Source organism: Urtica dioica, chromosome 12 (assembly GCF_054948205.1).
Source record: "Urtica dioica subsp. dioica isolate 48M chromosome 12, U.dioica_male_clone48M_v1_H2, whole genome shotgun sequence".
NCBI classification, from domain to species: Eukaryota; Viridiplantae; Streptophyta; class Magnoliopsida; order Rosales; family Urticaceae; genus Urtica; species Urtica dioica.
The window spans coordinates 10541022-10556791 of record NC_142767.1 but is presented as its reverse complement, the minus strand read 5'-3'; the positions used below and the strand labels follow the sequence as shown (position 1 = coordinate 10556791).

The window sequence follows — 15770 nt, the reverse complement described above, 5'->3', positions numbered from 1 at the left end:
ATATTTTAGAAACTATATTATATTAAACTACATAGAAAATTTAATTTAGAAACTATATTATATAAATTACATAGAGCTTGATGAGATTGTAGAGAGAATTGTAGAGAGAATTTGTTGGATGATGTTGTGAGAAATTGGATTGAAATGAGTTATATTTATAGAGAAAATGATGAAAGTGTAAAAAAATTAAGAAATCCGTGTATAAACAGTAAAATAACGGCCATTTTTTTGTGATCATTGATGAAAAAACGGTAATAAAATCAATGGCCGAGATTAAAACGCCACCAACGGTCAAATACCACCAACGGCTCTCACGGAATCCGCGGAAGCCGACTTTCCGTGTAAACGGCTCCGCGGAAGCCGAATTTCCGTATAAGCGGAAGCCGCATTGCCGCTAAGCCGTCTCACGCGCGGAAGGAATGACGGAAGCCGCTAAGCCGTCTCCAACAAGCCAGGTTGAATGGAGACCGTCAAACATCAAATGGGAGTTTAAAGATCCTTTACTCGAATGGGGACCCTCATTTTGAGGATCCTCAAACCTAAAAAATTATTCATATTACATATTAATCCTTAATATTTAATAATATTAAACATTGTTTATACTTTCGTACTTATCTTACATATTAGTCTTTAATATTTATTAACATTATTATACATTGTATTATGTTTTTTTTATTCATCCACTAATAAATATATTTGATTATAATATTTTTATCTTTGTGTACTAAAAAAATATTTAATTAAATTTTGGAAACAGGATTAAATTTAATAATTTATACAAAACTAAAGATTAAAATATAATTATACAACAATTTATAGTGTGAACATTGACCTTCATATATTGAGTTACTATTCATTAAGGGCTCCCCTGCTTATATGAGTCCCGACATTAATATGCCTTAAAACTGACATAAGTTGGAACTTGGAAATCTACCGTACCGTAATAATGAGAGGAAAAACTCTCCTCCAAACACGATTATTCCTTAGTTTTTTCTTTCTGTATCTGTACATTAAAAAAAAAAAAAAAAAAACATGTGTACATGTATACACAAATCGCCACTGCTTATTAATTTAGCGCATCCATTGACTCGCCAAAGACTTCACCATTTCTGACAATTTACACACGACTAACTGATGCAACTAAAACTAAAAAGAAATTGTATAAATACTGTAAAGGAAGGAGTGATAACAACTCCTCCAAAAAGCTGCAAAGAAACTTTGTGATCCAAAAAGACTCTTATCTTTTGGAGTTTGATTTTTTTTTTCTTCCTTCGAACTATTAAGCGTTTCGGAGTTTTAGTTTTGGCAACAACCAGCACCGCCTCCAGATGATTGGTACGCTTGTTTATCCTTATTCATTGTTTGTCTCTTCACTATTGCAGACCCATTTTCACGTAAACTAGGCACTTCCAATATCTGTATTGTTTGGGAAAAAAAAAGAAGTAGAATCATGGTGTCATGTAATGTAAATGTGGTGACTTAATCATATGCATAAAGAGATTATATACCTTTTGTACAACATCTCTAAAGCAGTGATGAACGTTTTCCTTAGTTTTAGCACTAGACTCGAGAAACAAGCACTTGTGCTCCTGGGCAAGAGCAATCCCTTCTTCTCTCGATACTGCCCTTTCCTTATCCTGAATATATATATATATATATATATATATATATATATATATATATGTATATATATATATATATATATAGACGTTTAAAAGACTTTTATTGAAACAGATAGTCATTAAAGGTTTTGATAAGGTCTTGCTTTATTGCCCAAATTAGATTTTCCCGCATTAAATTTGATTGATAAATAAAACTTAGGTAATAGAAGTCTGTTTTGAACACCAAACACTAATTCAACAAACGCTTTTAAAATGCTTAATCCAGACAACTATGCTTAAACGCTTTTAATATGAATTAAAATCTTGTTTAGAAAGCCACATCATGAATTTGAACCAAAGCTCTTCTTGGAGACAAAGTTCCATTTAAGATTCATCCAAAACACACGATAAAAAAGCAAAATTTGATCTCACAAAGCAAAGCAAAAGAGATTACCTTGTCGACTTTGTTGCCAACTAAAATTTTGACACACTCGTGATTAGTGGAGTAGCGATCGACCTCCTTTGACCATATGCTCAATAGGTTTGTAAAAGTTTCTCTCCGCGTCACATCGTAAACTATAAGCCGTAAAACAAAAACAAAAACAAAAAAAGAAATTCAACAAACGTATTTCATCTCCACAGAAAACTACTCAATGTTATCAAAACGTAAGAAGACTGACCGAAAATGATTCCATGCGCGCCTCTGTAGTAAGAGCTTATCACGGTCCCGAATCTCTCTTGCCCCGCTGCCCATTCAAACAAAACAAACAGAGTCAACACTCAATACAGAGCAGAGCGATAGGGAATAAATAATAAATTACTGTTTTAATTTTAATCCACAACCTGTGTCCCAAATCGTAAGCTTCACTCTTTTCCCACCCACCGACAGAAGCTTGATCTTGAAATCCACGCCTAAATACCTCACCCACCATTTCAGCTCCAACCAATGAACACACACACACACACACACATATATATATAATAGATTGAAGTGAATGAGAAGTACCTACAGTGGGAGAGAGATGTTGAAGAGAGTCGGAGATGAAGGCGAGCAAAATACTACTCTTTCCCACGCCTGAATTCCCAATCAACAATACTTTGAATGAGTAATCACATGTATTACTCTTATCTTCATTCTTAACCAACTTTGCTAAAGAACCCATATCTTCTCTTCGCTCTCTATGTGTTAAGTAATTATCACGAGCGTGCTTCCATTTCACCTTGTTAATTTACTCAGATCGGAGAGAAGTGTTTATTAGTATATAAACGAAAACGAGAAATTTCCTTGGGAGGTAGGTGTACGGGCAAAGTGGTGGGGTTTGGCGGGTTCTATTTCTACTTGATGTGTCATGACTCATGAGAGGACACGGAAAATCTCTTTGATTTGCTGACATGTGTTTCCATTTTAAATCGAAGAAACCATTTAAAAATTATTTCAATTGCAACAAATTTCATGATATTTTCTAACTTCCTACCAAAATACTAATTTGGCTCAAAATATCATCATCTATATCAATAATATTGATATTTATTTTTGTCATTCATTCAGATGTCAACATTATTGATATAGATAGTGATATTTTGGGTCAAATTAATCTTTTAGTAAAAAGTGGAAAAATATTATGAAATCGACGACAAGACAAATGAGACAATTTTTCTTTAAAAAAAAAATTGAATTGGGAAAATACGAGGACAAATGCTCCAATTGTTTCAGCGAGTCCGAGGATTATATAAATTTCATTAATTGGGCTTAATAAGCTATTAAATATCAAGATTAGACCCTAATGTTTAAAAATATCTTAATATGGACTTTTGGCCCAAAATCGGACAAAAATACCCTTGATTCAAAAACCCCATATTTTTCTCTCATTTTCAAATGATTTTCATCACAATTCATTTTCATGTTCGAATTGGTTGCGCTAGATTAGAATTTTCGGTGGTCGAGCTCACCGCTGAGCTCGTGGGGTATGTGTTCAGTTTCGATTGTGAGGGTTTCACATTGTATTTCATCGTACAGCATCGTATCGCATCGTACGACATCGTACAGCATCGTACGACATCGTACGATATCGTATGTGTTCAGTTTCGATTTTGAGGGTTTCACATTGTATTTCATCGTACGGCATCGTATCGCATCGTACAGCATCGTACGACATCGTACAGCATCGTATGTGTTCAGTTTCGATTTTGAGGGTTTCACATTGTATCTCATCGTACGGCATCGTATCGCATCGTACGACATCGTACAGCATCGTACGACATCGTACGATATCGTACATTATAATGTGTATGAATTTTATCGTACATTATAATGTACGATGTCGTACGATATCGTACGATGTCGTACGATGCTGTACGATGCGATACGATCGATGAAATACAAGTGAAACCCTCAAAATCGAAACTGAACACATACCCAAAATCGATCACCGAAAATTCTAATCCTAGCGCAACCAATTCGAACATGAAAAAGAATTGTGATGAAAATCATTTGAAAATGAGAGAAAAATATGGGTTTTTTGAATCAAGGGTATTTTTGTCCGATTTTGGGTCAAAAGTCCATATTTAGATATTTTTAAACATTAGGGTCTAATCTTGATATTTAATGGTTTATTAAGCCCAATTAATGAAATTTCTCTATATATAATTGTTGCTGTTGTTATGCCTACGCGCTTTTTGCAGGCGTTTGAATTTGCCGTATTTTGGTCGCTTTTACATCTTTATTTTCTTCTCTGATATCAATTTTGGTATTTAATACTTCTTCCATGATTCAGGTTTTAGAATAAAGGGGGTAAATCATATATATAATATCAAGGTTTTATATGTCCACGAATTGCAATGAAAAAATCGTTTTTGACACTATCAACCATAAAAACACATATTTTTTTGCTTTGGCCTTATTTTTCGGCGAAATTCCATGAATATGTAATGTAAAAATTGTTATCGTTGAGTTTTTTACAAGATGTAGTTAAAATTTAACCTTTTTCCACATAAAAATGGGTTTTCCATGAAAAATTATTTTTGGTTTATAACGTAAAATTAACTCTTATAAGAATTTTTTTATGAATGATTTCTATATGCTTATATATGAACCTTCTTCATGGAATATATATATATATATATATATATATATATATATATATATATATATATATATATATGTATGAGTCTATTAGGAAAATAATCAACTTAAACGTTTGACATTATTAAATAATCAATGTTTGGTAAATCTTAGATAAATGGTCACTTTCATATATTTACAGACATAAATCTTAAATAAATATTCACTTCCATATATTAGACAACGTCATTATTTACAGCTATTTATCTAAGATTTATCAAATGTTGGATATTTAACAATATCAAACGTATAAGTTAACTATTTTCCTAATTTTTTGTATATTTATTGTGTCACATTGAATATTTTAAAATTTAAATTAGGATATATTTCATATTTGCCCCTTAAATTAGAGGACCAACCACAACCTTTGTTCTACCCTTTATTTTTTCTTACAACTGTTTATAATTAACTTATTAGGTTTTTTGTTGATGTCGATTTTTGGATCGATCAACAATCACAAATATTAAAATGCTAATATATGATATATATTTTATCGGGGTTCCAGAAGACGTCGTATAAGAAACTATTTAAAGATGAAAGGCAATAATAAAAGGAAATTATTAATAAGCTTTATTGATCACGGAAATGAATTACAATAGGACGAAGTGACGAAGTCTTGTAGGCGAATTCGGCACTGAAGACAATAATACTGAAATAATAATTCTGGAAGATAAATTCTGAACTTGTGTCCGCAAATACACATCTGATCCCCTATTTATAGACGAGACAAGACTCCTTTGTTGAAGACACGTGTTGCCTGATCCGTTTCACACTGTCGGGGTTGAATTGGTCCTGGACCCGGTCTTCGTGGCGCGATTTCTCTTTGGTTGACCGATTCTTTTGGTTAGGACGACGTGGTCGAACTGGAAGACGTGATTAGGTCTGGGCCGATCTGGAACATAGCTGATCTTGGGCCGATTTGTCGAAGTCGAACTGGGCCCAAGACTGATGTGCGGTCTGACCTGCAAAGATGATAATGGGCTCGGTATGAATTGAAGCCCAATATGAGATAATATTTTCGAAAGTAGATTTTTAACCCCCGCATTTTTCATAACCTATCCTTCCATCAAATTTTTTAACAAAGTTTGATACATGTCAACATATAAATGATTTTGAATATAAATTTACCAATATAGCTTTAAAATATGTTAATAGTTAATTAATTATATATACATGTATATTAGTAAAAAAAAACCCTCTAAACTGAAATATGAAAATAAAATGAAAAAATATATGTTAAATACATTTTACGAACTCCTCTGCTTCGTCCTTAGCGCCACCGACAAACTTCGCCGCGTCATCCACTACGCTCGCGCGTGGCGTCCTACTCTTCGCTCTCACCTCTGTCGACGGAAAACCCCTTGCCGTGAGCTTTCCCCCTTCGATCTCGCTCCGGTGACCTCCATCGCCATTCGGATGGTCTTCGACAATACGTCACCGGAGTTTTGAAAACTTTTTATCGGTTTTTTTGCTGAGATTTAGAGTCTCGAGATACTTGCAATCAGAGAGTGAGAATGGATTTGGGATTGGAGGACATGTGAGACTCTTGACAATTTTTTTTTATTTTTTTTTAAGAAAATGAGACTATTCAAAGTATATTTCAAGCGAGAAAAACTGTAAGTAATTTTATTCTATATAAAACAATAAGCAAACTAGCCAATTATAATTATGAGAGTTTATAATTAACCGATATTTTATAAATTTTAGTTAAATAGTCAACATTTATAAGTTTTAAGTAAATTTTAGGTAAAAAAAATCAACATTTGGATAAGATTTTTCAGTCATTTTTTTTTTTTTTTTTTTTTTTTTTTTTTTTTTTTTTTAAGGGAGTGGGGATTGAACCCACGACCTCCACACAGGAGATGGTGTGGAATTACCACTAGACTATCTTAGGTATCACAGATTTTTCAGTTAATTTACGTGTGTAAATATTTGATCATGACTATTTATAAAAAATTTACTAAAAATTAGTTAAATGGCAAGTCATAACTATAAATAAAGCTATGTTTCTAATGAACCCTATATGCTGTGTACTATATATGTTAGATTTATAAGTGTTAGCATTATTCTAATATATATTGCCTCTAAAAATTTATTATATGGATTCCATAACATATTACGTATTACATTGAAACGACATTTAAAATATTGCACGAAATTACATATTAAAATAAAATAAAATAAAAAGAATAAATGACACTATTGCCCTTTTTAACTATGTCAGTTACGTCAGTTTGGTCTCTGAACTCTCAAATCTGTTGTATTAGTGTTTGAATTCTATTTTTTTTCATGGTGCCCCTTCCGTCTAAATTTTCTCCAAACCGTTAGTTAAATAGTCACGATTTTTCACGTGATTGCATAAATAAAGAAAATTATTAAATTGCATTATCTTCTCCTTTTGTATCAGTTTTATAATTCATTTTTAATTTATTTTATCTCTCTCTCCTTCTTCTTCTTCTTTTCTTCTTCCTGGATGGTACCTGCAAAAAACTAAAGACAAAATTGTACGAGTGGCCCTCGGCTGAAGCTCCGACAGGGGTGGAGACAGAAGAAACATGCGGAGTGAGTCCCTCTTCTTCAGCCTGGGATTGACGTCGTCGAATCGAGGTCGTATGGGTCGAAATCGAAAGACCAGTGAGAAGAAGAAGCCTACTCGAGGTCGTAGTGGAGATTGTGACTGTACTGATGCCTTGGATCTATCTGAAACACACATTCACCGATAACAAAAAAAAAATGTGTTGCAATGTCTTACAAATTCAATCCAGTTTGTTGATATTTCTCTATCTTGCTATATCTCTCTTTTCTCCCCATTTCCCGCATGCGTCGATGACGGCGTCCGTAAGCGCTGATCAAGGCTTAGTACGAGTGCATAGTGCTTCCGTACCTGCAGTCCACCGCAGCATCGAACACGTGCCTCGTCGTCTCCACTTTCCCCAGCCTCCCCCAGGGTGATGACGTCAGCTTCCCCAGCTCGTTCCTCCTCTTCTCTCTCGACACCACGAACTCGAAGCATTTCACAAATTTTCCAATCTCGCCCTTGTTGCCCGGCTGGCGGAGGAGGAACGCGTAGTCGTCGGCGCCGCACAGCCTCGCCTCGAATTTGGATAAGAAATTATCGAACCCTAGATCGTCTTTTTTCGCTGAACTGTGCGGATATTTCAAGGGCTTCTTTCGCGATAGAGCTGTGGCTGGGAGAGGCGGTCTTGGAGTGGCCGTGGTGCATTTTGGAGACAAATCGGGTCGATCGGCGGTCGGAGTTTTGGGAGGGAATAGGGGACAGCTTGAGCGGAGAGTTGCTTCGGGTCATGTCGGAGGGGTCTGGGAGGCGGGACTGGTTCTTGATGTTAGGGTTTTGGGTGAAGTGGTGGTGGTTGTGCAATTGGTACCGCTTTGAGGTTGTGATTGAGCAGTGCAGTGTGGCGGTGCCGTTGGAGAGAGAGAGAAAGCGAGGCATACCATAAATAGAGAGTTTTTATTTTTAATAATGTAAATAATTACGTTCATTTTACAGAGTGGAGATTACGTAAATACCCTAAATTTAGAAGTCCACATGCTAAACTCGTGTCCGTTTCACTGACGGTTTCGAAAAAAAAATTAGACTGAAGGCCCAAAACGAAAAGAAAATAATTAGAGTTTAAACACCAATCAACACGATGTTAGAGTCCGGGGACCGAAGTGATACTGCTGCCATAATATAGGCAACAGTGTCATTTATTCAAAAATTAAATAAAAGATTATGCATAAAATGTTATAGTTACGAACTTTAGACAGACTAAGACGTAAGAAAACACATTTAAGATGATGACACTTGACGACGAAGGTATTTGAGGGGGCTTCAGATGCTTCAGAACAACAAGGTGGTGGCGCTGACTCTGGAAGCTACAAATCCCGTCTAAAAGCATAATGTTCAGGTGGAGGTTGTGCAATGGGTAGCTTCATAGTATAATCGCTCTTTAAAGACGAATGGTGGTGGAGATTATGACGTGCTAAAGCTGCGGAGGTGAACTAGAATCCCTACATCATGTACAAAATGGGTATATTGTGGGAAGCTTATTTGAGGTTGCAAAGGTGATGAAAGACGAAGATTTAGAGTGGAACCTAACCATCATGTAGCAAATTTGAAATGATCGAAACAAGGTGGCGTTTCGCAAGCAAGGTGGCGAATCAATAATTAAATTTAAGAAGAACTAGAAGAAGGTAGAAACACATCCATGATGCCCCCACCTCCGATGGATATAATCACGGCCAAGTATAAAGCTAAAAATATACACAAATGATGTTAAGCCACTAGCCTAATAACCTGAACTCATTTTAAAAAATACCAAAAACTTCATTTAAATAAAACAGTTAATTTAATGTACTTCGGCTAGTTTTTTTTTTAGTAAAATGAAACTTTGACTAGAATTTTAAAAGACGTTAAGGGATTGGTTAGTTGCAACAAGTTAAAGATGTGCAATAATAAAGTAATAATTTTTTGAATCTATAATATTTAATAAATTATTTTGAAGAAAAGAAGAGATAAAGATAGGTTTTACATAGATTTGAATGATTATGCTTTAGAAAAAATAATCCCTAAATAGGTTTTAGCTAAGCGTTTTTTAATTATTCATTAAAGTATTTTATAACAAATTAATTTAAAAAGGAGAGATCAATATTGTTATCTGTCAATTCCGAGTCCTTCGAATTACGCGACAGATCTCTAGAAATTACGTCAATTTCGAGTCCTCGAAATTATGCGACAGACCTTAGGAAAGTCCTCAGACTTCTCGGTGACCGGGCCTTTCAAGCTTCACGGCCACATACCTCTCGGACTCTCGGCTACTCGGCTCCCGGCCTCTCGGGACGGGAACCCGGCCACAGGGCTTCCGACCACACGGCTCCTGCCCTTTCGGTCACTCGGCTCTCGGCCATCCAGGCCGCTCGACCACCGGACGTCTTTGAGGATTCCTTAGCCCATGAGGCACATCCACATGGTCTATAAATATAGATCTCGACCCCAAACCAAAGGCAACAAATTTTTTTAGTTCCGAAACGTTGCTGAAGCTCTGTGAAGGCTCGTTTCACTCGAATTTATCTTTTAAGCTCCTAAACTCTCTATTCTTCCACCTCGATCCTCCTAATGTTGAGCGTCAGAGAAGTAAATAGAGGCAACCCCTCTGTTTCCCCTTTGTAATTCACCATTTCTCCTTTACTTTCAGGATACTATGGAGGACGTGGATGACGATTCACAGCTAGGGACGAATCAGGACACCGAGTTCAGGACGCGTAGGCTCGAGCGCGACCACTTGGTCCAGTCTTAGGTCGAACCGTTCGAGGCACTAAATCTTTGTCCGAAAACGAGCGACAACAAATATTACTAGGAAAAATATCAACAATATCTCTTGTGTTTAATCGAAATACGAGATTTATCTTCTCAGTTTTCATAAATATAAGACATATTCCTTAGTTTAATAAAACGACACATGCCTTCCTAAAAATATGTTATATCGCAAATACCATCATTTTCGTTTACTTTTTAATATAAAAAAAATGAACTCTCCAAAATATTCTTAATAAAATAAATAAATATTTATTTATTATTTTATTAAAAATAAGAAAAACCTCTCTTTATAAAAAATTACCTTAACTTTTTATAAAGAAAGATTTTGATTAATTTTTTTAATATAAAATATAGAAAATAAAGAATTATTTAATTAAGGATATTTTCCGGGGGGGGGGGGGGGGGGGGGGGGGGGGGGGGGTACGTTCAATTTTTTTTTTTTTTGTAAAATATAAACAAAAATAAGTAGTAATTGCGATATAGCATATTTTTAGGAGAGATACATGTCATTTATGTTAAACTGAGAACAAATGTATGATATATTTGAAAACTGATGGGGGAAGTCATATATTTTCTCATATAACTAATTTGAAGTGGCAAAATGTTGTACCTACTACGGTAATTAATGGGACCCACTAATGTTTTTGCTACTGATTTTTTTTGTTTGGTTAAGTTTTCATGTCACATGTTTATTCTTTATTATATACTACGGTGCTATCTCTTCAGGGCTGGCCCTGACCTAAGGCGGGCAAGGCTTGTGCCTTGGTCCCCAAAAAAAATTATCTTACACTTTTTGCCTATTTTTAAGAAAATTTACATTTTTTATCCTAAAAATTTACACTTTTGACCTATTTTCTAAAAAAAATTACATTTTTTACCCTCAAAATTTAAATTTTTATTAGTATTATAGGACCCCAAAATATTGAATCGCCTAGAGTCCCCGGTGAATTTGGACCAGCCCTGTATCTCTTATATATACAATAACTGTATAATAAATTACTCTCTCTCTCTCTCTCTCTCTCTCTCTCTCTCTCTCTCTCTCTCTCTCTCTCTCTCTCCCTCTCATATAAATGAATATATTTTGTTTTCTTATTATAAAAATCATCACAGCTTTAACAAGGCACACTAGCAAACAGAACAAAATAATAATAAAATAAAAAAAGTAATCTTATAAGGTAATTACCAATCCCAATTTTCCCAAATTATGACCCTAAGTTTTGTAATGCTAAAAATTAGGGAATAAATTTATCATAGTTTTGGTAATTAGAATATCCAACTAAAATAATATATTTTAAGTTAAAAGAAGTTACCAAAATTCATTTCAAATACTATAATATAAGTTATTATAAACCCAACAATTCTTAATGCAAAATATATATATATATATATATATATATATATATAATCAACGATGATTGGAATTTCTTATTTTTTATTTTTTTTATAAAGGGTATTAAAAAATCCATTAGTAACTTAAGCATAGATAACCAAAATTATTTCACCAACTTAAAAGTCTCTTTCAATATTAAAAATATTTTTATTTTTAGATGATAGTTGTTATTTATTATAGGGTGATTTGACTAAATAATCAATTTAAAGTTAAGGATTTGTAAAATAGTCAAAGTTTGCCGAAAATTTGAAAAAAAATCCAAAATGTACAATAATCATGTTTAAAAAAATTAATATTATGATTTATATTATTGAAAGTGATAAATTGCTTGTAATAATTGTCAAAAAATTTAATATTTGTGTCAAAAAAATTTTGACAATGTAACTTTCGCTACTTTGCTGAAAGTTTGAAACGTTAACTATTTTACTAATCAATTAGTTTCAAATGACTATTTTATACAATTTTTTCTTTATTATATGATCACAACTAAATTATTAGGCCAAATGCACAAGACCATGCTTTAAAAAAAAACACAATATAGAATATATGTTGCCGCACAATAATTTTCAAAAGGGAAAATATCACATTTATACCCTGTGTTTTAGTGAAATGTCGAGTTTAACCCTCGGTTTTCAAAAATGTCGAGTTCATACCCTCTGTTTAACTAAAATGACGAAATTATACCCTGAAATGAATAACAGCGTCACAAATCTCCTTTTCATTGATATTAACTCTTATATAAGAAAAACCAAATCAAATCTAAATCAGTGCCCTAACTTCCAAATTCTCAATTTTGAAATAAAAATAGCCTTAAATTGAAATTAAATAATAAAACTCATACCTCCTAAGAAATGACTTCATTCCGTGTTCGAATTGTAACTCTAAATGCTGGATTCTCTGTTCGAATATGCGATTTTGATGACTATCAACTATCGATGTTTACCCATTTGCCTCTTTCTGTGTTCTTCACGATTAAGAGACTGTTGTTTATTTTTTAGTTTTTAAATAAATTACATATATAGCGCGAATGCATAAAGATAATTAGTGTTTATATATACATATTATAGTCAACGTCAATGAAAAGTCAATAAAAAGAATATTCGTGACACTGTTGTCTATTTCAGGGTATAATTTCGTCATTTTAGTTAAACATGGGGTATAATTTCGTCATTTTAGTTAAACAGAGGGTATGAACTCGACATTTTTGAAAACCGAAGGTTAAACTCGACATTTCACTAAAACACAGGGTATAAATGTGTTATTTTCCCTTTTCAAAATCATAATGGCGAATTTTCATTTAAAAAAAGACACTCACAACCAGGGACGAAGCCAGGATTTCCATTTAGGGGGTGCTAATTAGTAAAAAAAATTCAGGGGGGGCTAATTTGTAAATTTTAAGAGTAAAAAATTGTAAAAAAAATGAAAAGTGGGTAAAAAATGCAAAAAAAAAAAAAAAAATTGAGGGGGGGCTTTAGCCCCCCCCCCCCCCCCCCCCCAATTAAAGCTGGCTTCGTGCTTGCTCACAACGCAAGCGCACATATCGTCAAGTAGTAGATGTGCTTAGAGCATAGATATCGATCTCACGAGTACCGCGTCTTAATTTTCGATGGAAACTAACTTGAAAATATTTTTGAGTCATAAAAATGTATTATTAGAGAGTTTTGATGTTTTAGATTTAAAATAAAAATGCAAAATGAACAAAAGTGATCGAACAAAGATTTGACAATGATAAGGAGAGCGAAGGGAAGTGATTTCATCGGAATATCGATTCGATCGGTTAGGTTAAAGATTTTAAGGTAGCTTAGATCGTAAAAGTTTGGTCTTAGCCCCTCTTAATTATCCACTAATCTCTCTTGAGTAAGAATAAACTTATTTAACTAGCGAACTTACACCTCTCGACTTAGGTCCTATTAAAACAATTAACCGCACTGAATAACTAGAAAGATAAACGTAAAAACTTCGAAACGATTAACAAAATAAAGACAAAAAAATTACAATCACTAATGTCAGAATAATATATTTTTGAAATTTTTTGCTTTCATTTTTTTATATTAATTTCGAAAGTTTTACTTTCATTTTTTTTTAGTAATTTTAAAACTTTTTCTTTTATTCTTTTCAATAGGCTCAAAGATTTTTAACAAATTTAGACGTTTTACCTACTTTAAAATTATGTTTTCTTAAAATATTGAACATAGAATTTAGTCTTCAAACGTGAGATAACAATTTTGTTTCTCGGAGTTACCTATAAAATCTGCTTTAAAGGAGTAGAAAGGTAAGAAAAATATATTACACAGCCTTAACGGACGTGCAAGCACGCGCTTAAAAGTACGAGATTTAAATCCCATAACTTTTTTAATCTTTAAAGAATCGGAGTCATAGCCAGATAGAGCAAAATATTGACGTGAGAAAGTAATCAACTAAAGCTACATAGACCAATGTCACCAATACAATGTAAACAGAGATGAACCACGTGTAAGCATGCAATATCACTATAACCACAATTTGCCACGCCCATAAAATGTTATAGCAGTTTGTCAACCCTCTCTTTATCTATATTATTTTTTATAACTATATTCTACTCGGTTATGCATTTATATTTGTTTATAGTAAACCAAAGAAAGAAGCCAGCATCTCCACAAGTAATTAAAGTTATTTTATTGCTTATTTGACAATATCATGTCATTTTCATTTTTACATATTAATATTATGAGTTGTAATGATTATGGCAAAGTAGCCAATTCTAGCACCAATGTCAACTATTTTTTAATATAAAAAAAATAAAATATTAAACAGACCAATGTCTTGAATAGAGAGAGATCCACTTTTAGCAACTTTTGATGTTATCACCATTGGAGTATTTTTATGTAAGATACTACAAATATTGATATAGATAAAATAAATAAACAATATTATTTTTTATGATGTGTAAAGCAACTTTAGTTGCTTGCATTGGAGATGCTCTGATGAGTTATGCTGAGTGGAGATGACAAATTCGTAATCGGGTCGTGTTTATCGTGTTTTTGAAAATATACGATAGAATCAAATTCGATAATTTATTAATCGTGTTTGAAATTTAGATCAAAATCCGATCATTTAATTTGTTACAAAATCATATCCGTTTAAATTAAACCATTTAATAATAATATTAAATAATTAATTTAATCGTTTTTAATCGTTTTTACTCATTTAGACATAATAATTATATTTACATTACAAGATCCGTCAATTAGCAAACGACACTAATCACTATTTGTAGTTGACTTTTATAAGCAACTTTTTAAGATGATTATTTTGCTCTTTGTAGCTTTCAGTTTTAAGTTCAACAAAAAAATTCATACTTTTTTACTTAAACTAAACTAATCTAATAAAGATTATTCGTCTTCTTTGCAAGTGTGTAGTCCATTCAATGCGCAACACATTGAGCTCGGGTTGATTCCCCAGATTTAAGATTTTGCCTGCATTGTAAAATATATACCACGTCGATGTACTTCTCCGCGGCAATCAGAATATAGTCCGGCTCGTCCTTCTTCCTTGGAACGTACCAGATGTTGAGGGTCTGCGTGCACGGGTTCACGAACAAGTGAGGAATAAAGTGGTCGTAAACATACATCAGATCGTTGAAGTACGAGATTACAAACCACCACGTGAGAATGAGTTTTTCATATGATCAGATCGTAACCACTACTACAAATTGTGGATTTTACAGCACTAAAAAACTATTGTGAAATGATTCTACAACACTTTTGTACCATTGTGTAATCCACTGTTGTAGAAAGCTTCTACAACACTTAAATGACCGTTGTGTAATCTCGGAGATTTTACAACACTGAAATAATCGTTGTGAAATATCAGGCATTTTACAACGGTTATCTAAACGTTGTAGAAGCTTCTACAACGGTACAATTTCGTTGTACAATTTCAACAAAATCTAAATATCTCGCCGCGGCGAGGTCTTCTACAACACTTAAAATAAGTGTTGTAGAATATTTACACGTCGCTTTTCAATAGAGCGACTTGAAGTGTTTTTTTTTTCAAATTTATTTTTTATCTTGTTACAGCCCCACTATTTTCCAAATATTTAATAGCAATTAAAATAATACATTTTATTAAACAAAATAACTATACATTAATTAGAGATTTATTTTCTCAATATATATATATATATATATTTGAGATTTATTAGAGTTAAGAATATACTTGTTTCAAACAAAAAGAAAGCTCAACAAGTCAATTCCGTGTCCTAATATGTATATCTAGAATGAATCGAAAACAAAGTGGTTGGACCAAACAAACAGAGGAAAACAGTCTTCGGCGGCTCCGCGTGGGACTAAGAAGCCT

At 33.3% G+C, this 15770-nt stretch overlaps 1 protein-coding gene across 1 annotated transcript; it reads right to left on the bottom strand.

Annotated features, from left to right (window-relative positions):
* Positions 1-1043: 1043 nt before the first annotated feature.
* Positions 1044-2921, bottom strand: LOC149379059 (ras-related protein RABC2a-like). Its single transcript, XM_089603536.1, has 6 exons — positions 2608-2921; positions 2445-2513; positions 2282-2347; positions 2056-2177; positions 1509-1637; positions 1044-1416 (listed from the first exon to the last, which is right to left on the bottom strand). The coding sequence occupies exons 1-6, from the start codon at positions 2762-2764 to the stop codon at positions 1297-1299; spliced, it is 663 nt and encodes a 220-aa protein (XP_089459662.1). The 5' UTR covers positions 2765-2921; the 3' UTR covers positions 1044-1296.
* Positions 2922-15770: the final 12849 nt, after the last annotated feature.